Source organism: Solanum verrucosum, unplaced genomic scaffold, assembly GCF_900185275.1.
Source record: "Solanum verrucosum unplaced genomic scaffold, falcon-dt-bn FXZP01000128.1, whole genome shotgun sequence".
Lineage (NCBI taxonomy): Eukaryota > Viridiplantae > Streptophyta > Magnoliopsida > Solanales > Solanaceae > Solanum > Solanum verrucosum.
The window spans coordinates 526,713-549,699 of NW_026020327.1; the positions used below are offsets into that span (position 1 = coordinate 526,713).

At 34.6% G+C, this 22,987-nt stretch overlaps 1 protein-coding gene and 1 pseudogene across 4 annotated transcripts; both read left to right on the forward strand.

Annotated features, from left to right (window-relative positions):
• The first annotated feature begins 3,189 nt into the window (after positions 1–3,189).
• On the forward strand, positions 3,190–13,077 carry LOC125835636 (uncharacterized). Of its 4 annotated transcripts, none has more exons than XM_049514746.1 (14): positions 3,660–3,916; positions 4,447–4,544; positions 4,683–5,702; positions 5,824–5,880; positions 6,349–6,404; positions 7,600–7,828; positions 8,282–8,368; positions 8,460–8,534; positions 8,648–8,731; positions 11,071–11,135; positions 11,267–11,456; positions 11,579–11,667; positions 12,137–12,251; positions 12,808–13,041. In XM_049514746.1, the coding sequence occupies exons 3-14, from the start codon at positions 5,553–5,555 to the stop codon at positions 12,847–12,849; spliced, it is 1,239 nt and encodes a 412-aa protein (XP_049370703.1). In that variant the 5' UTR covers positions 3,660–3,916; positions 4,447–4,544; positions 4,683–5,552; the 3' UTR covers positions 12,850–13,041. The 4 variants fall into 4 exon arrangements, with proteins under 4 accessions (XP_049370702.1, XP_049370703.1, XP_049370704.1 ...); XM_049514747.1 differs by having other exon boundaries at positions 4,789–5,702; XM_049514748.1 differs by having other exon boundaries at positions 5,624–5,702.
• Positions 13,078–15,291: 2,214 nt separating this feature from the next.
• On the forward strand, positions 15,292–17,535 carry LOC125835678 (uncharacterized; annotated as a pseudogene).
• Positions 17,536–22,987: the final 5,452 nt, after the last annotated feature.

Below are 22,987 nucleotides of genomic sequence, written 5' to 3' on the forward strand. Positions count from 1 at the left end.
TCGTTATGTAGGTTCAGGTCCTCAACTTTCAAATCACGCATAGATCGGTTCTCGATCTTCAGTTCAGCAGCATCAGTAGTGAGTCCTCAATCTCCGAGGACGACACACATGTTTCTTTTCTATTTTTAGTCTTTAGTTTCAATTTTTGCTAGATTTAGCTGGGGCATGTCCCAACTCTTCTAGTTAGTTAGAGGCTTATTTCAAACATAGTTAGATTTAACTTTAGCCTTTGTTAAACTCTCAGTATTTATACATTCAAATTTAGTATGGGTATTTCCCATTATTTCAGATTATCTTATGATTAGCTTCCACATAATATTTCATTGCTTCAGTTTATATTTAGTATGCTTATGATATGCCAGCAGGGTTAGCTTGGGGTCACTCGTGATCCTAAGTCCCGTGTCCGCGTCCTGAGGTAGCTTCGGGGGGTGAAACTCAACATCTACAAAACATGATTCAGAATATTGTGTGGTATTTTGAGCAAAGACTATGAGCTCACCCTCCTCCACAACAAAGAAGTTACCGACTTTAAATTTCTCATATAATAGGCTAAGGATGACCATAGTTCTACTATATAATACTTATCAGACGGCCCACTAACAATTGTTTAACCCAAGAAAGTCCTAGCTTGGAAGTAAACTCATCACATATATTTTTATGACTCAATAATTCATGGTCAAAATTAAGCCAAGAGTGCACCAATTTCTTAGTGTAAACCAACTGAGGTGAAATGACCCAACTACCCTCATAGTTGAACACAATTTCAACTTCATCAATCATCCTTCAAAATCCATGAAGAAACAGTAAAATCAGAGGGACCACATCAAACCAAACACATTAAAATTAATCTACAGAAATATAATAAACTAAACCCTAAAAGACAAACATCATTTGAGACCACTAAAAGATAAACAAAATGTCACTCCATGAGGCTACCCTTTGACGTATCACGAGTGACCCCAAGCTAACCTTGTGTCTGGTATATATCAAGCATACTGAGAATAACTGAATAAAATATGTACTATGCGGAAGCTAAAACAATGGATAACTGAAAGTGGGGAATACCCAACTAGTTTGAATGTATAAATCATACTAAGAGTTTAATAACAACCAAAAAATGAACTTAACAATTCAAGTTGATTCTATTACTATGTTTGGAAAACCTCTAACTGAGTTGAGTTGCTAGGACATGCCCCCCAACTAACTGTAACAAAATTGAAAACCGAATAAAAAAACTAAAGTGAAAAGCATGTTTATTGTCTTCGAAGTATGAGGACTCACCACTGAAGCGGCTGAAATGCGGACCGAGAGTCGATCTAAGTGTGATGTGGATGCTGAATACCTGAACCTATATCATGAAATGATGTAGCATAGAGTATGCGTCAGTACTTGGAATGTACTAGCATGCAAGATATATATACTAAGCCGAACAATATATATAAGCTGAACAAAACATAACTAAGCAAGAATGTAAATACTGAAACATAACTGAAAAGCCAAGCTGAATGCAATGACCAAGTACTAATCATGAGAATAACATGTTGAAAACCTGGTCAAATGCACCGATAGTCTAACTGAGGGAGCTACTATTAACCGACATAAAACCACGTGAGCTAAACGTGTAGTCCGATGTATAGGCCCCATCAAGAGGACCCAATATACCTTGCCAGGGGTATAAAGGCATGACTGACATGATCACTAAATCTGATGCCCACAGAGGGGACTTATAAACCTACGGGGGCACGTAGTTCTGAGACTATGAGAGTACGCTGAACCCTAGTCCAACTCGGTGCTAAGTCTACTCCCAACTAGAAATATGTATGACACAACATAACTGAAATATTGGATAGCTCAATGTTCTAACATGAAAATCTGAGAATGCAACATTTAGGAATTGACAATGTAACATTCGGATACTGGAGCCTATTTATCTGTTTAACTGACCTAACAAGTGTAATTCATGAATTAAGAGAATCTACACAACTAGGGTTCTGAGTTTCATGCAAGAAACTAAGCAATGATTTCACAAAAACATGATAAATTGATTACGAATACTATAAAAGCTGAATCATAACCAATATCTAAGCAAGATATAACGAATCAAGAATCTGACTGAATTCTAGGGACCTAGTGGATGAAAGGAACCCACTAGTGAATTTTAGGGACCTAGTAGTTGAACACAATTTCAACTTCATCAATCATCCTTAAAAAATACATGAAAGAAACAGTAAAATTAGCGGGACCACATCAAACTGAACACATTAAAAGCTACAAAAATATAATAAACTAAACCCTAAAAGACAAACATCATTTGAGATCATTAAAAGACAAACAAAACAAAGCTTACAAAGGCATAAAAATTACATCATTTAACATTAAACAATAGATTTTATGTGATTTTGGTAGACACAAATCAAATACAACAGATGCCTCACTAGGTCGACTTTATTTAGATAACCCTAACATAACACAAAAATGTAACGAAATTGAATATATGAGAATAAATCAGTACCTTCAGGAAAACAAAACTTATATAATTAACTAATGGAAATGGAGAAGTTTGCAACAAATTAGGGCTTTGATAATGGGTTAAAAGGGATGGTTTTTGGGTCGGATATGATAAACGAACGAGTTGATATCCGAGTCGGATAGGTTATTTAAAAGAGGTGTATTAATGTAGTTATTTTTAATATAAATTTCATGTGGTAATTTAAAAAGGACGTGACAATTCCATTTGTCATTTAAAGAAAATGAAAGTGAGCTGGATATTTCCAACAAACCAACTAACGTCTATAAGGGCATATCTATGCGAAAAGTTGGACGGCGAGAGCACAAGTGATCCAAACTTCAAATAGGGTATATCTAGACATTTTCGAATAGTTTAGGGGCATATTTGATCCTTTTCCCTTTTTTATTTTTTATATATATGAAGGACTTTCTTGGCAATGTATTATGCAAGGAGGACATAAATAGAGCAATCTTAAGATTTGAGGGACCATTTGAGTTAAAAATTACTAGTATATTAAAACTTGAAAATATCCTCATATTTTTTTTTATATATATGAAGGACGTTCTTGGCAATGTATTATAGAAGGAGGACATAAATAGAGCAATCTTAAGATTTGAGGGACCATTTGAGTTAAAAATTACTAGTATATTAAAACTTGAAAATGTCCTCATATACAAAGTACTACTGAAAAACTGACCTGATAGCCTCTCAGCTTCGAACCAGTTGCAAAAACCCTAATCTCAGAGTTCGCTACGGCCTAGGGTTCCGTCAAAGCTAACCTGTACTTCACCGGCGGAACACCGAGCCATCGGCCAACCGGCAGAGAGCATCATCGCAAATGGACTTCGACGAGTACGATTATCTGGAGAAGACTGTGGAAGAGACTAACGGCACTTCTACGAAGAGCAAAGACAGAGACAATAACAGCAGCGCCGAGAAGGAGAAGAGCGAGAAAGGCTATCGTCGAAGGGAGAGAGACGGAAGTGAGGAATACGCCGACGACGACAATAGAGAGCGCCGGAGCAGCAAAAAGTCTCGCGGCGACGGCGAAAGTATCAGAGAGAAGGATAAGGAGAGAGATAGGGAAAGGTCATCGAGGCATCGGAGTAGGGAACGGGAATCTGAGAGAGACAAAGAGAGAAGCTCAAAAGACCGTGACAGAGAGAAGAGGGAAAAGGAGAAAGAGAAAGAGAGGGATAGAGACAGGGAGAAGGAGAAGGAGAAGGAACGTGATAGAGATAGGAAGAGTAGAGATCGGGATAGAGATAGAGATAAGGAGCGAGAGAAGGAGAAAGATAGAGAGAGGGAGAGGTCAAGGAGGAGCCGTAGTCGCTCGAGGATTGAGCGAGAGCGAGAGAAAGAGATGTTGAGAGACAGCGAGCGTGACTTTGAATCACGGGACAGCAGGTTATACTATTTGCTTTGCTTGTATCTTATGCTACATTATTAGTCTCATGTCATATCAAGTGCTGCTGTTTGTTGCCTCTTAACAATTTTGAGTTTATTTCAAAATGATTAGTGTTTTGATGATAATTATTAATTCAGGCTGTAGTGATTGATGAATAGTTTCCAATGTACATCAATATGGTTGGCAACTGCAATTATGTAGTTGGTTGGCAATTGCAATCATGTAGCTGCTAATGTGGTGAAAGGCATTGCGAAAACTAAAAAAGAAATGATCAATATTTGCATCTCATCATCTTTATTTCTCAAATTTATATCAATTTTTTTACTGGGCTGTCGACTGTTTTTGTAACCCAAAAAACAGAAAATTAGGTAATGGCTGAGCTTAAGTATGTGCTTGAACACACTCTGCTGAGTGTTTCGAGTTCTAGTAGGTTCAAACGGAGAAGGCAATTTAAAGTGGTCTAAGTGCGTAAAAGAGTGTCAGTTTATCCACAAAGAATGTAATATTCTGACTTGGGTTGAAATCGTAGATGGATTGTTTCCACATCTTAATGGGCTAACAATGCGGAAACCCTTCAAGGCTTGATTGAAGAAGTGGCTTATTCCCACATATATTGAGTATGATAAGGTCTGTTAAGTTTCCTTTGGTCTTTGAGATTTTCGCTCACTCTTGAATCCTTCTAATGTTTCTGCATTGATGGATTTAAGGTTACTTTTTTCTTAAATCTGATTTGAGATGTTGACAAATGATGTATTGAATTTCTAGGTTGGCAACGCATATGGTGTGAGGCTGTATCAGTTTTTCAACCTTTTCTTCTGTTCGAAGACGAAAATACATTAACCCTATATGTGATTCTTTTTTGTGAAAGCAGGGAAAAGTCTCAAAATTTTGGTGCTGGGCAGCGAATAATGTCACAACACATACTGCATTCATATTCTTAACTTGAAGTTTATACTTGGAGATGCTTCAAAAGTTCAAATTATCTTCTAGAATTTGCTCTATTTGTACTTGTTTTCTTTTTCTCTGGGAATGTTGTGTTTTACTGGTGGTTGGAATTCTATTTGCTTCCTGTTTAGATATAAAAGACGAAACTCATTTGGGGTCCTTGAGCATTTATGAGGAGATCGTGCTATATTCGGCTAAACAAGTAGATAAATGAAGTTTGCATTTTCAAGTAGCCTATCGGCCTATCCAAAACTTTAGAATCTTGTTGACTTCTTCCACATTTGTCTCGAAAGGGCTTGCCTTGATGATCTATCCTGCTGCAGTAGCTACTCCATCTAATTGTAAAGAGGTGAAATTTAGCACAGCAAGGGAGGCTTTAGAGGATGATGATTCATCATGTCATAATGTAATTTGTAGCATGTCCATGTATTTATGCAAGTTTGGTTGAGCTTTGATGTTTATAGTAGTTGATTATCTTCAATGTAGCAGGTGCTACATAAAGTACTTGAAATGAAAATCCACTCCCTACTATGTGCAACTTAAATTTTACAACCAGTGCCTCATACTTTTTCGTTCTTTACTAGCCTTGAGATTAATGTGATTTAGAGGTTGATTTGCTTCAATATGTTCTATAGTTTGTGACATAGGAAAGTGAAGGGTCTGCATGAGCTCTAGCTGGTTAATGAAGTCATGTTTAAAATAATTCCTTGCTATGATCTATGCCATACAGATTCTCATTATGGTCTGAGTCATTTATACAGGAGATTCAAGGAGAAGAAAGAAAAAATAGAACCAGAAGCTGATCCAGAAAGGGACCAGAGAACTGTTTTTGCTTACCAGGTAGATAGTTTCAATGTCTTTTTTTCTGCCTTGTTCATCTACATACATAGTCATTTCTAGCTAGGTGGTTTATCTGGTCAAAAGGTTCATTCTCTGATTTATTTGGTTCGAACTTTTATAGATGCCCTTGAAGGCGACTGAAAGGGATGTGTATGAGTTCTTCTCACAAGCAGGAAAGGTTAGTTCACTTGGTCCTCCGTATTGCTGCATGGTAAATGAACTATGCTGCTGGTAAATTTATGGCTTGATGATCAATGTGTGCTGGTTATGCTTGTCCTAGAATTTCATTTTCTTGTGTTCCTCTAGAATTGATATGATACTTCATGTTTAGGACCCAAAAAATGATTTGTGTTCTTCGCTTGACCCTTCTTCCGTAAACTATTAGTGCATGCTGTATGCATCTCCTTGCTGTTGCAGTAACTGCTTCTCTGCCTTCGGTATCAGGTAGCTTAATTACATTCTCATGTTTCAAGATTCTATACTTGATTGGATGAGCAATATAGTCTGATCAGGTTTAACTGATGATTTTATGCATGACCTATTGCAGGTCTTGTGGTGTATATAGTATGAGTGTACCAAAAGGCCCTCTAAATACAGTTTATCCTGAAGATTTCTATATTTTGACATTCATTTTATACATTTCTAGGTGAGGGATGTGCGGTTAATCATGGACCGGAATTCAAGGCGATCTAAAGGAGTTGGGTATGTCTGTCAAACTCTCTACCTTCCAATTTTGCATGTAATTTTTCCTTCATTTCTTTCTCAAGTAAATTAATGTGCATCTTGCTTTGTGAAGTACTCCTAAAAGTCCCAAGGATTAAGGTAGCGCAGCTTTCTTTTTTGAGGGAGACGCTAATCATATTTGATTGACTGTAGCATTGGGGCATATCACACTAATCATAATGATGGTTAATAAAATTGCCTTGTTGCAATTAAACTGTATTCTTGATTTGTTCCTCCGACTTCTGTGTGTCTCTTTTACTCTATGCCTTCAGAAAAACTGTGTTTCTCATAGCTGTTTTTGCTTTTTATAAATCTTCCTTTTGTTTGGTTGTTCTATGACGTCTGACAGCTAAGATATATTTCCAGTCCCAAGTCCGGATAGGGGGAGAAAGATTGTTGGTTTTAAATAAAATGTGTTCAAGCAGATCAAATGTAAAGTGAGGGTTCTATGCTGACCAAAGTCGGGGATTGTGTAGTTGTCGTTGTAAACATGCATTTTTGACTTCCTTGAAAATCATTATGATTGGTGGAGTAAAGGTTATTTGTATTGTACTTACGAAATGAAGAGGTTTATTTGGATTGTCAAGTACTGTCAATTTTAGTTGACTGGAATCCCAAGATTGCATCATTTGAAGTTTATAGTTATGAGATATGGTCTGTAGATAATATAACAATTGCAAACATAGTAAAACACACAGCAGTAATTGGTCCTGAGAGCATTTAAAGTTATAGGGATATGAATCAGATGCTAACTGAATGATTTCAAGTGCATTTACCTAAGTACTACTGATATGTCAGTGGGACCCAGGTCTGTGTATTTACCTCGGTGGAATTCTGAGAAGTTTCTTGTGGCTCTCCTTACCTTTTTCTTTTGGGAATTCCATGCACGGGTTTAATCTGGTTGTTGGCATTGATTACTTATTGCTGTTCTAGGGCCTAGTTACTTCCATGATTTTTGGATGAAGTAAAAGTATTATTAACAACGGGGAAAATCTAACCCCGTATTCAAGGTGTATACCTAAAAGTAGGAAACTTGCATAATGCATGATTTTCTACAAAAGCCACCCAAGTATCTATACAACTAGGAATCTCATGGGTGCACCAAAAAAAACAAGGGATTTATGCAGGTTCATTGAGTTTCAGTTACGTTAATAAATTATTGGTATCTATGCAGGTACATTGAGTTTTATGATGCTATGTCCGTGCCAATGGCTATTGCTTTATCTGGTCGCTTGCTTTTTGGCCAACCAGTAATGGTCAAACCTTCTGAAGCTGAAAAGAACCTTGTTCAGTCAACCGCATCTGGTGGTGGATCAGGGTTGGCGGGGCCAAATGCTGCCTCAGAAAGAAAACTTTATGTTGGAAATCTTCACTTTAACATGACAGAATTGCAGCTTAGACAGGTAACAAGACTGACTTCTCTTTATCTGTGTATAGGCACTAGAATATTCACTTGTCATATGCACTATATATAATGGTGGCGGCTTAAAGACGCAATATTCTGCAATGCCAATCTACCTTGACTTGTATAATATAACATGTTGCAGAACAAATCTATGTTTTAGAGGAAATAAAGTTCACGAAAATGCCTGTTTGTGTATGTATCAAATCCTTCATTTATAGGAAAGAAAAAATCCCTAAGATTTTTCTTTGGGATTTTGTCTTTCTTGTAAATTACGTACATGATACAGACATGAGACACCCATACATGTGTTTGCCTAAACTTTATTTCTTCTATAACACTAATTTTTTTTTCCCGCATGTATAATTGACTTTTCCAATGTTCTTGCCACAATAATCTGACTAAGCAAAGTCTTCTATTTCTAATTGTATTCTGTTATATCTGGTGTGGTCAGATTTTTGAAGCTTTTGGGCCAGTGGAGCTTGTTCAATTACCTACAGATCCTGAAACAGGACATTGCAAAGGATTTGGGTTTGTCCAAGTCAGTATTTAGTGAACTGCAATATTTCTATCCTGTGTTTTCTCTATCATTATTTTCTTTCTTTTAGTAACGCTTTTGTGGTTCATCTTAGTTTGCTCAACTTGAACATGCTAAGGCGGCTCAAAGTTTGAATGGTAAGCTTGAGATTGCCGGTCGGACCATCAAGGTATGTAGATAGACCAAACTCGTTGGTGATGTATAGTCTCTGTAGACCTTGCCTCTCTGAATACTGTTGTATGTCAGTGTTTACTGATCCTTGACCCTTTTGGTTCAATGCAGGTTTCATCCGTTACTGAACATGTTGGAGTACAAGATGCTGGAGCTAAAACTGCAGACTTTGATGATGATGAAGGGGGTGGCCTGGTGAGTTTGCTCTTAAATCATTATAGAAGGACCTTGCAAGCCATCTTTTCCTTTTAAGTAGGTTTAATACTTCATAAATTATTAGTATGATGGAGGTGGTAAAAGGTCCATCCATGTTTTGGTGTTAGATATGACCTGAGAAAAACAATTTTAAGAAAGTACCAGTGTGCTGCAATAATTTTTATTGTTTGTCTCTGTTTCTTTCTTCCTATTTTTCCCTTTTTCATTTATGGGGTTTGTTCGGTATTCAAGAAAAAATGAACCAAACCAACTAAATAATTCATTAATATATAAATTTTATGATCATAAAAAAATATTTTTATTATATCTTTAACCATAAAAAGTTGTTTTAGATGTTTTTTTTTTGAAAATAAACAATGTCGTCTTGAGTACTCTAATCTTCTATACTGAAGTTATTTCGAAGTGATTTATTTATTGTTTTAACCATCGAGGCTAGATAAGTTTGAAAACAATTGTGGATCATTGTTGTTTGTTCTATGGAAGTGAATAGTTGTCACGTCTCATAGTGAAATTTGTCGCAGATATATGCTTTTAATAGATAATAGGTTTAATCAAGTTGTTTGATTCTCGCTAAACATAGACATATGAGAAATTATGCCTTAGCTCTAGTAGATAATGAAATGAATTTGTATTTTCATGTGGGAAAAACCAACAAAACCGAAACAAGGAAGTGGTTCTTTGTTTTGGTCTGGGTTTGGTTCACAGATGAAAACAGAGAAACAAAACCATGAACACCGAGTAAGAATGTAACATGGAGCCATTATCAAGGCTAGGAAGGTTCTGCTTTGACTTCATCCATCTGGTTTATGTTGTTGTCAATGAGTGATATCTCTTCCTCCTAGGGAAATTCTAATTTTGTGATGAAGCCACTGTAAGGCAGATTTCTACTCGGTTTTAGTTCTTGTTTTTACATGTTCTAGGAAATTTACAGCACTTCTTTTTTCCCATTTTGGGATGTTAAAAAATGTGAGACTTTAGCACGGCCCCATAAATAATACTATTTTATACAATATCCACCATTTCTTGAGATTTCAATCCCTAACTATGGGGTTGAGCTAGGCCTAGTGCATATTTTTACATGGTATCAAAGCTAGGTCCATCCCTATTTGGGCTACCGGTCCATGCTCCTGTTGGGCCTAGGCGTGAAGGGTTAGAGTCCCTCATCCTATGTGGAATGGACGGGTAGTTTGTTAAATAATACTATTTTATACAATATCCACAATTTCGAGAGAGTTCAATCCCTAACTATGGGGTTGAGTTAGGCCCAGGTGCATATCTTTACATGGTATCAAAGCTAGGTCCATCCCTATTTGGGCTACCGGTCCATGCTCCTGCTGGGGTGAGGTTAGAGTCCCTCATCCTATGTGGAATGACCGGGTGGTTTCTTAAATGGACTTGGACTGGTACCCCCCCCCCCCCCCCCCCCCCCCCCCCCAAACACACACACAAATAAGCTAACTTTTAGAGATGAGACATGAGTTGGGCCCAAGTGTCATATCTTTGCGTAAACATTGATGTGATGTTTGCATTACCAAACTAACTTTTCAATCATCATTTTAATATTCCTTTCATTACCTTCAATTAATGTAATTGCAGAAGTTCAATTAATAGCTTATACTCTGTCTAGTTTAATACTCATATAAAAGTGCAACAGGCGAGTGCTATGTAATTTCTTCAACGTTACCATGATATATTTTTTGCAACAGAAATTTCTGTGGAACTTGTGCAAAAACTGAATGAGTTTACGATAGGGGATCATGCTTTGTTCTTTCTAATACGCCATGTAAAAGAATAGTTATTTAAGTGCACACACATCAAATGCCCTTTTTCAGCTAGTTGGTGCATAATTCTCTCACTTTTGGCTAAACCAGACCCCACTTGTGTGATTTCAATGAGTATATCATTGTTGTTATACTTGGCAAGCCATCCTCAAAGCAGCTCAATAGCAGTGGATCTGAGTTCATCCATTCTAGGAAGTATGAAGTATAGGGGATGGAACTTTGTATTTTTTTTCAAAAAGATTAATCCATTCTGAAGCTGCTCAGGAAGCTATAGCCTAATTTCATTCATAATATGAAAATTAGTGGGAAGTCTTCCTTTTCCTGTAAGTTAACGAAAATGTATATTTGATCTTCTTTTTTCTCTTGGTACCTCTGCATATTGCCTGTTACATTAGAAATCTGATGAATTCATTCTCTTTGATATTAAACTTGTGCAGAGATGGGGAAAAAACTGCCAAATGAGAACTGTTGGCTTCTAGTAATTGCTATCTCTATCATAAAGTGCACACTCATCTGAATCATTTTTCTGTATTCCAGGCATTGAATGCTCAGTCAAGGGCCATGCTTATGGCAAAATTGGACCGCAGTGGTGTTGCTTCAGGGTTTGTCCTGCTTTCTCCCTCTTTTATGCTGATCCCCCCCCCACATATTTTATTTTATTTTTTTGCAGTGGGAGTGTATTTGTAGCATGTTTTTACATGCAAAATCTAATGCTCAGATTTTTCCTCTGCAGTGTTGCGGGTACACTAGGTGTTCCTGCATTTAATGGAGCAGCTCAGCCAGCAATGAGCATGCCAATGGGTGGGGCAACAGCTTTTCCGAATATGCTCCCAACACAACTCATTGCTTCCATGGCTCCCGAACCCATTGGAATTCCCAGCGATTGTTTGTTATTAAAAAACATGTTTGATCCTGCAACTGAGGTTTGTGTCCCTGTGGAGTTTCATATTTAACAGCACATTTCTGAACCATCATGGATAGAGAAGGTGCATATCTGATTCTCTGTTATTTCACAATATATTGATCTTCCAATTATGTGCTGCAGACGGAGCCAGAATTTGATTTGGATATTAAAGATGATGTGAAGGAGGAATGTTCGAAGTATGGCAGGGTCAAGCATATCCACGTGGACAAGTATGTGGTTAATTTATATGATGTCGAGTTTTGTGCTGTTTTGACTTCTGAAATAGTAAAATGCTTCATTTCTTTTCCTGGCAGATCCTTTAATTTGTTTGGGTACTTCTGGATAGGATAATACTTTTCCTCTTTTTAGCAGCCGGTCTTTCTTTATCTACTAGACAGTAATAAGCCTCGCTTTTGTTCTTAAAAAGGTGAAAGACTGAAGAGATTTTTAGCTTAACAATCAAACTGAACTATGACAGGTGGCTTCAAATTTGATTGTTGACTGACCGGTGGATTTTTAAGTGGCTAGTTCTCCATTCCTGTTAGACAACTCTTATTCTTAAATACCATGATCCAGTAGTCAGCTATACCGGCTGGCTACTTACTGGTCAATTAATGTCATTTTTTTTTTGAAATAGGTAACTTAGGTCAATTAATGTCATTTTTGTCAGCTATTGATCCTAGATGTATCTTTTGGCAGGAACACCTCTGGTTACGTGTACTTGCAGTTTGATAGTGTTGAGGCTGCATCTCGTGCTCAACAAGCCATGCACAAGAGATGGTTTGCTGGCAGATCGATTTCAGCCATCTACTTGGTAAATGCCTAAGTTGTCCGAGCATTTTCATGTCCTTATCTTCTTCCTCTTCTTCGAATGCATAAATGGTTCATGGAACATGTTATTTTTTTGGGGAGGGGGGGGTTGGGTTGCAGAATGTTAATTTCTTCCCTGTTGGTCTGTTTATTGAAGTGTCCATTTGTTCCTATTCTGTTTATTTGTGGCATCATGATTCCAGTTATGGCAGATAGCTGAGTTCAGACCAAAAAATAAAGAAGAAAATTACAGACTTCCGGGTTAATTTTTGACAGCCTAGCTTTTTGTTGTTACTTAACAAAGTGTGAATATACTTGTCTGTACTTGTTCATTATATAGACGGTAGATCATTTCTTTTTTCGCTCACCCTTACCCCCCCCCCCCCCCCCCCACCCCCCACCCCCCACACACATATAAGATGGGGTAAAATGGACAGTATTTTTAGACAAGTCTGTCATTTTAGTTTACCTAGCTCTTGTTTATGTTTTGATTGAGCTATTCTTTAAAGAAAGAAAAAGTGCAGTTATATTTTTCTGATTGTATTTTTCGTGTTGTGCAGCAACCATATGAATATGATGCCAAGTTCAAAGGTACAGGCTAAATGGTTTCAGAAGGGGGCCATCTAAAATGTCTGAAGACTGCTGATTTGTTTATTGTAATTGCAGAACTGCAGCTAGCTGATTTTGTATTTAAGTTGGGATCTTAGTGATACCAAGACTCGTTAAAGTTCTGTATACTCGGACAGATGAGGTTATAGGTGTTATTGTGATGGAAGTTGTGTAATTTTGACACAGTATTCTCATTTTAATCAACTATGTCACTTGTGGAATTCATTGTGTGCATTTGTATTTTTCTTTTGGCAACGTAATTGATGAGAGATTTAGGGTGTGTTTGGTATTGGAAAACGTTCTTTAGGTTTTGTTTTTGAAAAAAATGAGAAAAATTGACTAGTGTCTCCATGTTTATTTTCTCCTTTCGACCCTCTTAACATGTCCCATAACCCTCACCTTCACCCATGTGGCTACTCTCTCCGCTTTTATCCTTCATATTATTTTCTGCTTTGTATCATATCTGTCCCATCTCCTACTCCTTGTTATAATTTTTTGTAGATATGAAGCACAAAGAAAATAAGTAAATCACTCTACCCCTTCATTGACTGAGCAGCACCATCTATCTGGAACTTTAATAATCAAATTTGTGTTCGAATCAGTGTGGAACTTCAAAACCAGTAGCTTGATTCAAATATCAAAATTTTAATAATGGTTTCACGCAATACATTCATTTGAAGGCAGAGCAGCAACAACTTAACTGAACTCAATAACAATTCGGTTATTCTTTTAGGCGCGCACATAAGCTTAATAGTTGCCATTGCCATGTGGCAGAGCAGTTAGAAGCAACATATTTGGAGCACTACACTCTCTGCAGAATAAAATCAGTTCGTCCTTTTTCGTTTTACAGTGTTAAGTTTGTTAAACATAAAATTCAACAGAATTCCACAAGTTCTCATGGCATCCTCAAGGTAGCTCTTCAATGGCGATCATTTACTGAGGCAACAGTACGTATCATCGACCTTGTTTCTTTCTCTGTAAGTAATAGTAGACCGACTTTGTTGTTCTCAGTATCTTCGAATGTGTTTTCTGATAGAAATTCTAATTGTTTCAACTTGATTGAAGGATCTTCAATGGCGATCGTTTACTGAGCCAACCGTACGTATCATCGAATTTGTTTCTTCTTCTCTGTAAGTGATAGTAGTAATTGTTTCCCCACTTTGTTGCTCTCAGTATCTTCGAATGTGTTTTCTGTGTAGAAATTCTAGTTGTTTCAACTCATTGAAGGATCTTCAATGGCGATCGTTTACTGAGCCAACCATACGTATCATCGAATTTGTTTCTTCTTCTCTGTAAGTAATAGTAGTAATTGTTTCCCCACTTTGTTGCTCTCAGTATCTTCGAATGTGTTTTCTGTTAGTAATTCTTATTGTTTCAACTTGATTGAAGGATCTTCAATGGCGATCGTTTACTGAGCCAACAGTACGTATCATCAAATTTGTTTCTTCTTCTCTGCAAGTATTAGTAGTAATTGGTTCCCCACTTTGTTGCTCTCAGTATCTTCGAATGTGTTTTCTGTTAGTAATTCTAATTGTTTCAACTTGATTGAAGGATCTTCAATGGCGATCGTTTACTGAGCCAACCGTACGTATCATCAAATTTGTTTCTTCTTCTCTGCAAGTAATAGTAGTAATTGGTTCCCCACTTTGTTGCTCTCAGTAACTTCGAATGTGTTTTCTGTTAGTGCTCTCCTGTGATTTGGTACTTGAGAGTATCAATTGAGTTCACAAGATATTGTATCTGTACTCGATAATTCCAATTCTTACTTGATTGTTTTTTTTTTCTTTTAAGATTTCTTTAGAAGCATCATGCATAGGCAAATATACAAAGAGAGATTGATATCTTCTCGTGTACAAAATGCTAAGCTAATATTAGTGAGTCGACACAATCACAGAAATGTTCAATAGTGGTTACATTTTGTTTTGGATTCAAGAAAGAGAGTATGTCCATATTCCTCTTTTACCTCAATCGAAGTGGTTGACTGAAGCAAACCTAGATGGAAAAAATTGAGTTTATAAGATATTGTATTTGTACTTGAATGATTGCAAATCCAACGTGATTGGTTTTGAATGGATTAAAGGAGGGTATGCTCATACTCTTAACTTTCACTGCAATCTTTTATATCATCTGAACCAACTTATAATAGGGAACATGTCAACTGAGTTGTTTCATGAAATATATTTGCGGCATTTGATGAACAAACTACTTTTGAGCCTGCTAGCAGTTGTACTTTTTAGTTCTGAACTTACACAAATAATGAGAAATGCATTTTTTCTTGCTGTAAAGTACTTCCGCCTGCTACTGATTTTGTACTTGAAGTTCTAGACATGCAGGTTTGTATTAAGTCCTGAACACAAGGGAGAGTTGCTTCATTTTAGCTGCTCCAAATAGTGTTCAACCTGCTAGACGTCAATCTTAATCTGAAATTCATAAAGATGAATGACAATATGGAGTTAAATCCTGATTCTCACATACAAGATGAGGCAGAAAGGTTGTTTAAAGAGATGAAATTGATGAAACAGAATGTTAAGAACTCTGAATTCTATGCTGGAATGCTCTTGGATCTCGAGAAAATCAAGCCTCATTTGGTTCGCCTTTCAGTAGGCCTCTATTCAAAGGCTAAGGTGGTAATATATGGTTTGGGAAGCATCGAATTTAGTTACAATTCACAATTTCAGCTTGCTGTAGTTCTCCTACTAAAAGATCACGTTGAATGGATTGGCAAAATTGAAATATTTGATCCTATAATGACTACAGCTGATATCAAAGTTTTCAAGAAATTCGGTCTTGAGGTTCTTACCAATGATGAAAATTGTAAGAGGAAAGCTCAGGGACCAACAATGTTCTACATGCCTAGTCCTTGTTTTAATCTTCTTGGCAACCTATTGGGAGCAAACTGGTCTTCATCTTCTCTTGACCAGATTTTTCTGCTGACAAACTCATTGAGGGCTGCACGCATGAATCTGCCGTTATGGGATCCGTTTACTCTAGAAACAAAGCTAAGATTAGCGATAATTCGTGAATTCACAGCAGAGATTTCCATAAACACTAATGACCATCAGATGTATGCTAGTTTTTTCCATGACTTTGCCTGGCATTTCTTTAAAGTGAACGAGGAATTACGGGAATATGATTGGTTATATACGCAAAGGTACTTGGATGTGTGACTAGATACTGAACTTACCAATTGTTATCAAATACAGTTCTCTATTGTTGATCAATTGATACTGGGAAACAAAGGTGCTGCCGATTAGCATATCATCGAAGTCAGTAGCCTATAGTTTCTGTTGCCTATGATGGTTTCAGTTTTTTGTCTTCATCATAAGATATGTAATTTAATTTAAGTGCTAGTTGGGGAATCTCGATTTAGTTGGTTGCATCATGCAAAGTACTTAAACATTATTTGTTTCCAGAAAACAATTAGAGTGACAGAGCTAACCTGAAGGAACAATATATAGGAGGGAAGGGTTTACTTCATTCCTAAAGATGTAACTTATAACTTTTGTGTTGCAGGTATCTTGAAATAGTTTTCTCGGAAGATTTCAAAAGCAATAAAACTAGCAAGGAATTTGCACAAAATTTGGGTTCTATACGTGGCCCTCGTCAGTTCAGAAACTGCTCAGTTCCTCACCAGGCTGGTTGGTTTAAGCTAAACATCTATGGTATTGGCCCAAAAGAGGGTGACCAGAGTGGATGATTTAGTGGCGTCTTGAAAGATAAAGAAGGGGAGTTGTTAGATGGATATTGCTATAGGGTTGAGTTTGATGATGAAGATGATGTGATTGTTGGACTAGAGGCCTTGAAGTATGGGTTGACCAGAATCAAGAAAGAAAAACTGAAAGTAGAGAAGTTGATGGTGGAGTCAGATAATGCTATGCTGGTCCAGTATGTTAATGGTCGTCCTGAGCCAAATGAAACAACCATGGATAAATTGAATGAAATTTTCAAGTTGCTGGAAGGTATAACCTGGATAGTTTACCATGTGTACGAAGAAACCAATAAAGTTGCTAGAGAGGGGGTTCCAAGAGATGAGAGGAAACTTTACTTAGAAAATGTTCCTTTTGATATGCCAGAGTCAGGTATTGAAGAGGTAACAACACTGACATCTCTTTATTTGCGTATAGTAACAAAACATGACTAGAATATTTGCTTGTATATAAAATTGACTTATCCAATGTTCTTGCTACGATATTATAAGACCCATCTCTGACTATATATATCTTTTAATTCTCTTTTGCATTCTGTTATGTCTGGTGTGTTCAGGTTTTTGCAGAATTTGGGAAAGTAGAGGATGTTCAATTACTTAAAGATCCCGAAACAGGACATAGAAACGGATGTGGGTTTGTCAAAGTCAGTATTTAGTGAAGTGCAATATTTCTAATCAGTGTATATTCTCTATATATCATTATGTTTATACTCTATCTTTATGTTTCAATTTGGGTTCATCTTAGTTTGCTCAAGTAAAACATGCAAAGCAAGCTCAAGAGATTTTGAAAGGAGAGTTGAAATCTAAGCATTTATGCCTCAAGGTATGTGGATAGAGTGAACATATATAGTCTATGTAGAACTTGCTTCTCTAAATACTGTTGGAGTAAAGAGAGTATTTCTGACCCTTGATTGGTTCAATGCAGATTTCACCTGCTCCTGAACATGTTGGAGTACAAGATGCTGGAGCTTAAACTGCAGATTTTAATGGCTTGGTGAGTTTTTCTCTTTAAATCACCTATTTTCTGTTAAATACTCGGTGAGTAATTTGCTCTTTAAATGACTCTTTATGTCTAACACAAACTCAAGTTTGTCACCATTGGTGGAACTATATATAGTTTAAGCTAAATGTAACTTATGCTGGGGTTGAAGTGTATACATTGTTCTGGTATTTGCAAATGATGATGATGAGAATAATACATTGTTCTACTTATATTTAAGGAACTTACTTCAGTTGTACATTACTTAGAAGTTGAAGGTCTATCACTCTTTCTCTTCAAAAAAAGATACTTCCTCTACTGGCAGGAAGAATTTTGTTTTGCGGTATAGATGGATAATAAGTAACCAAAAAAGAGGACACTATTAGTAGCTAAATAAAGTATCACTGAGAGATTATTTTCTGTTCTTCCGGTAAATATTATGTTATTTATTTGAGTTACGTACTTGCTATATATAGTATATACTCTAATCACATTATTAAGTAGAGAATGATTTTTGATCTATTGATGCAGGTACGTGTGTCGTCTGAGCAAAGGATAAATTGCTATAATTTCCGATACATTTCACTAAGCGATTGAATAGTACTGTATTCTTCAGCGACAATATAATATTCATTTGAGTTTAGAAAAGTAAACAGAGACAACTTGATTGCTTCTATTCCTCAATGATTTCGAACTAGCTAGGTATAATGAACAAAGATTCTATGTGGGAACTGTATAGAAGAAAAACAAATCTAGTTGATGAATTTTCCATGTTATCCACATTCATCGTTTCTTTGTCAACTGCCATTTGATGTGCAGCAATTATACTCTCAATATTTGGAGAAATATATTTTTCTATTTTCGATTTATCTGTCACAATCCGAGTCTATATTAAAAATATCAAGATTTTGAAAATGTTGTTTGAATTCATTAAAGGACTCCCCTTTAGATTAAAAAATCCTAACATGTAAGAATTGAAAAATCATTTTATGTTTGCACCTACAAAGAAAACAAAAGATAAGATATTATTGTTTACTATAATAATAACAAATTTTCTTTTCTTTTTAACATTGACTTGCTATATATAGAAGAATAGAGAAAGAAATAAAAAGGGGGCCAATTCTTCTAAATTACGACCGTTGATTATTTCAAAAATATTATAGTTGATTTTTAAAAATAAATAAATCATATTTAGGTAAAGTAATCGAATGTGTTTAGTTTATTTGGAATTAATATTTTTAATATTAGTAAATAATTTATAGAAGAAAAATAAAAATATTTCATATTTGAAAAATTCTTTTCTTATATAAAAAAGTTTTGTACTTCTATAAATTGAGAATAATAATAGAATTGTGTAAGAGAGATTATTCTGTTGATAGCATCAATTCTTCGTCGGTTTTTTTTGTCTGATAGACAACAATGCATGTTATTTGCAGATGATATAGTATTGAATTATAAGATACGCGGTGAAAATAACGATTGACTCGAAGATTGGAGAGAGACACTAGAATACAAAAATTTCAGGTTAAGTAAATAGAGTGCAAGTCAGAGACATGACGCATGAAGCAATAATGAAAGTAAAGATCGATACAAAAATCATAACTAAGAGAGAGTTTCAAAGTTTTAATAAATAGCTCAGGTTTGAAATATAAAAAAATCCAGAGCGCTTTCAATATGTGTTCATTCCCAAAATTCAACTTAGCTACTAGGTCAGATACAACATAAACTAAAATAATTTGTCTTTGTAGGTTCAAAAGACACTCAATTATTTTGAATTCAACTATTCTAATATTTATTTTTTCATTTAAATATATGTTGCATTTATCTCGATGCCAGTTATATCCATATCTTGTATAATTTCTTCTTATAATTTTATTTACCTTTTTAAAACAATAGATGTAAAATTCACGTGCAAAATGCCTACACTAAATTATCTATTTATTAATAATTGGAACTTAATTATTATACTAATATTGAAGACTTTAAAATTAATTAAAGATATAGCTATTAGATCTTTTACTTATTTATATTAGGTAAAAACTCCTGATATTTTTTTATTTGAACAATGTAGTATTAAAAATCCTAATATTTAAGTCTTTAGAATAAATATTTTTATCTTATATAAATCTTACGGTAAACAAAATAAATAAATAAAAGAATTAAAATATTATTGAAAGATGTTCGGTCTTTTTTAAATAACTTTTAACATTCCTATATGAAATTCTTATCATTTATACAGACATGCCATTTATTTTAACATCAATTATTATTTTTTAATAATTTTATTGATTGACCTGAAACACTCGTACAAAACACATACACTACATTAATAAACTTATTAATTGTGAGAATGGAGATTTAACTTACTCTGGGACTATTGTGTCAAAATATTACTTGTTACCTTAAAAACTAATTCTAGGTATAGGTTTGGTATAGATAAATTTTATGCAATTATAAATTTAAGCTAACGTGTTAGTGCGATTTGAATGCCGTTGTTTTAACTTTTTACTTGATTTTAGTATCAAATTTACTTTAATATGTATATATTTTTAGGAGCATTAGTTCTGGAAAACAATATTTTTATATTGGATACGATGTTCATTGTTCACTAATTAAATTTTGTAATAACATCGATCAACTCTGTAGACATTAAAATTTCATTAGATTTAACACTGGACTCTACAAAACGAGTTCAATCTTTCATCAAACTCTAAGGCCCGTTAGGATTTCTTATAGGTCACTCTATGTTAAGGAGTCGTTTGGTTTGAATTCAAGTTATGATGGGATTAGTTATGATGGAATTAGATGGAATTAGTTGGGTTTAGTTATGATGGGATAAGTTATGCTAAAATTATTTTTTATTGAGTGTTTGGTTTGTTGTATTCAAAATAATAAATCTTAAGAACAACATATATGTTTACAAAAATACCCTTCATGAATGTGGAAAGTAATGTATAAAAAGTGTTGAAAGAGATATTTTTGTCATTTACTCATTTTATCCTGGGATTACTATACCACTCAAGGGAAGGGATAACTTATCTCGGTACTAATTATTAATCCCGGGATAAGTTATCCCGGACTTGACAACCAAACAATAAATTAAGTGGCAATATAACTTAATCCCAGGACTATTTGAAGTTATCCTTCACACCAAACGACCTCTAAAGATCGAGATAAAATCACTAAGATATAATGTTTAGTGACAAGTGATTATCTTAAATATAAAGTTCATGTTAAAGTACATTAGGAGTATTATAGTTATCTTGTATTAAGAGTATTACTCTCTATATTTTGTATAACTTGCAAGTGTATAAATACACTATGATGTACTCTGTAAACAAAGCACTATGCAAAGGAGATGATAAAAGTAGATTGAAAGTCAATGACATTGATGATAAAGAGGAGAAATATGTGTTGCTGAGAAGTTGGATCTCTGATACACTATCAGAAAAAACCATTTACCTTCTCGTTGAATTGAATAATTCAAAGGACATGTGGAAAACCTTAAAGGAAACTTACCTTCAAGTTATATGACAAAAATTTCAATTGAAGTAACGACTTCAAATTATTTTGCTTGGAAACAAGTCTACATATGATCTCTTAAAAGTATTTTAGTGCATATATATGTGATGGTTTAGCATCCGCAAGTTCGTAGATGAGGATAGCAAGGTGGTAATTTTTTTCAAAGGGACTCAGGGGCGGCTCAAAGTAATTAGAGGCCTAAAGCGAAATTTCAATTAGAGGCCTAAAATCTAAATAAACTTCATATATATTTATTTAAAAATTAATTTTCTAACTTTTAGATTTCAATTAGAGGCCTAAAATCTAAATAAACTTCATATGTATTTATTTAAAAATTATTTTTCTAACTTTTTAGATGTAAATTTTTGCTTAAAATTTCTTTACAGATGATTTCTTCGAATATCTTTTTTATTATTATTAGTTCTATGTAAGATTTTATCAATTCAACATTACAAAACACTCTTTTACTGGGGCCATTACTATATGAATTGTTAACATAATTCTTAGTAATAAGTTGACAAACTTTAAATAAAAACAAGAGTTAAAATCATAGAATTTGATTCAAGAAGTTGATAACTTGATATATCCTACTTTAATATGTTTGTTGTATTGCTTGAAAATTTAAGAATAAATAAAAAAAGAATTTGTAATTTACTTTGTTCAACACTTTTTGACTATTGATTCATATTTTTGACAGACTATTACTCTACCTTATCAAAGATTTGAAAAAAAAGAGTTCAAACAGATAAATAATATGAGTGTTAGCGAAAAATAATTGATTTTTTTCTATTTGAATGAGGTTAAGGAGAACAAAATAATATAATTTTATATAAAAAAAATAACAAAAAAATTATTCTTGGTAAGAATTTGAGGCCCCCCAAAATTGGGGGCCTAAGGCATATGCCTCAAATTTTGTATGCAAGAGCCGCCGGGACTATAAAACCTTTAAGACTATCATGCTTGATAAACCATATTATCTAACTTTGAACCAACTGGTCAATGCATTGAGAGTCATGTCAGGGTATAAAACCTGTTTGCAACAAAAGTACGTGGTCAGTACGTGAAATATTGTAATGAGTATGTAAGATGACACTAAGCATAATCATAAGATAAAATAAAATAAAATAAAATAAATGAAAGACATCTCGAACACAGTGTATAAAAGTCATATCTTACAAAAGCTTACAAGCTCCAAAAATCAAATTATGAAGTCTAAATGGGAGGATTTATCATAGTCAATTAAAAAATGTCCTTCGAGCCCAACAGAAAAGAGTGACCAGACTGGACGATATGGTGGCGTCTTCAAAGATGAAAAAGGGAATCTCTTAAATGAATATTGCTATCGGGTTGAGAAACGAGTACTTATTAATTGTGAGAATAGAGATTTAACTTACTTTGGGACTATTGTGTCAAAATATTAATTGTTACCTTAGAAACTAATTTTGGGTATAGGTTTGGTATAGATAAATTTTATGCAATTATAAATTTAAGCTAACGTGTTAGTGCGATTTGAATGCCGTTGTTTTAACTTTTAATTGATTTTAGTATCAAATTTACTTTAATATGTATATTTTTAGGAGCATTAGTTCGGACAACAATATTTTTATATTGGATATGATGTTCATTGTTCACTAATTAAATATGATAGTGACATCGATCAGCTCTGTAGACATTAAAATTTCATCAGATTTAACACTGAACTCTATAAAACGAGTTCAATCTTTCATCAAACTCTAAGGTCCATTAGAATTTCTTATAGGTTACTCTATGTTAAAGATCGAGATAAAATCACTAAGATATAAGGTTTAGTGACAAGTGATTATCTTAAATATAGAGTTCATGTTAAAGTATATTAGGAGTATTATAGTTATCTTGTATTAAGAGTATTACTCTCTATATTTTGTATAACTTGCAAGTGTATAAA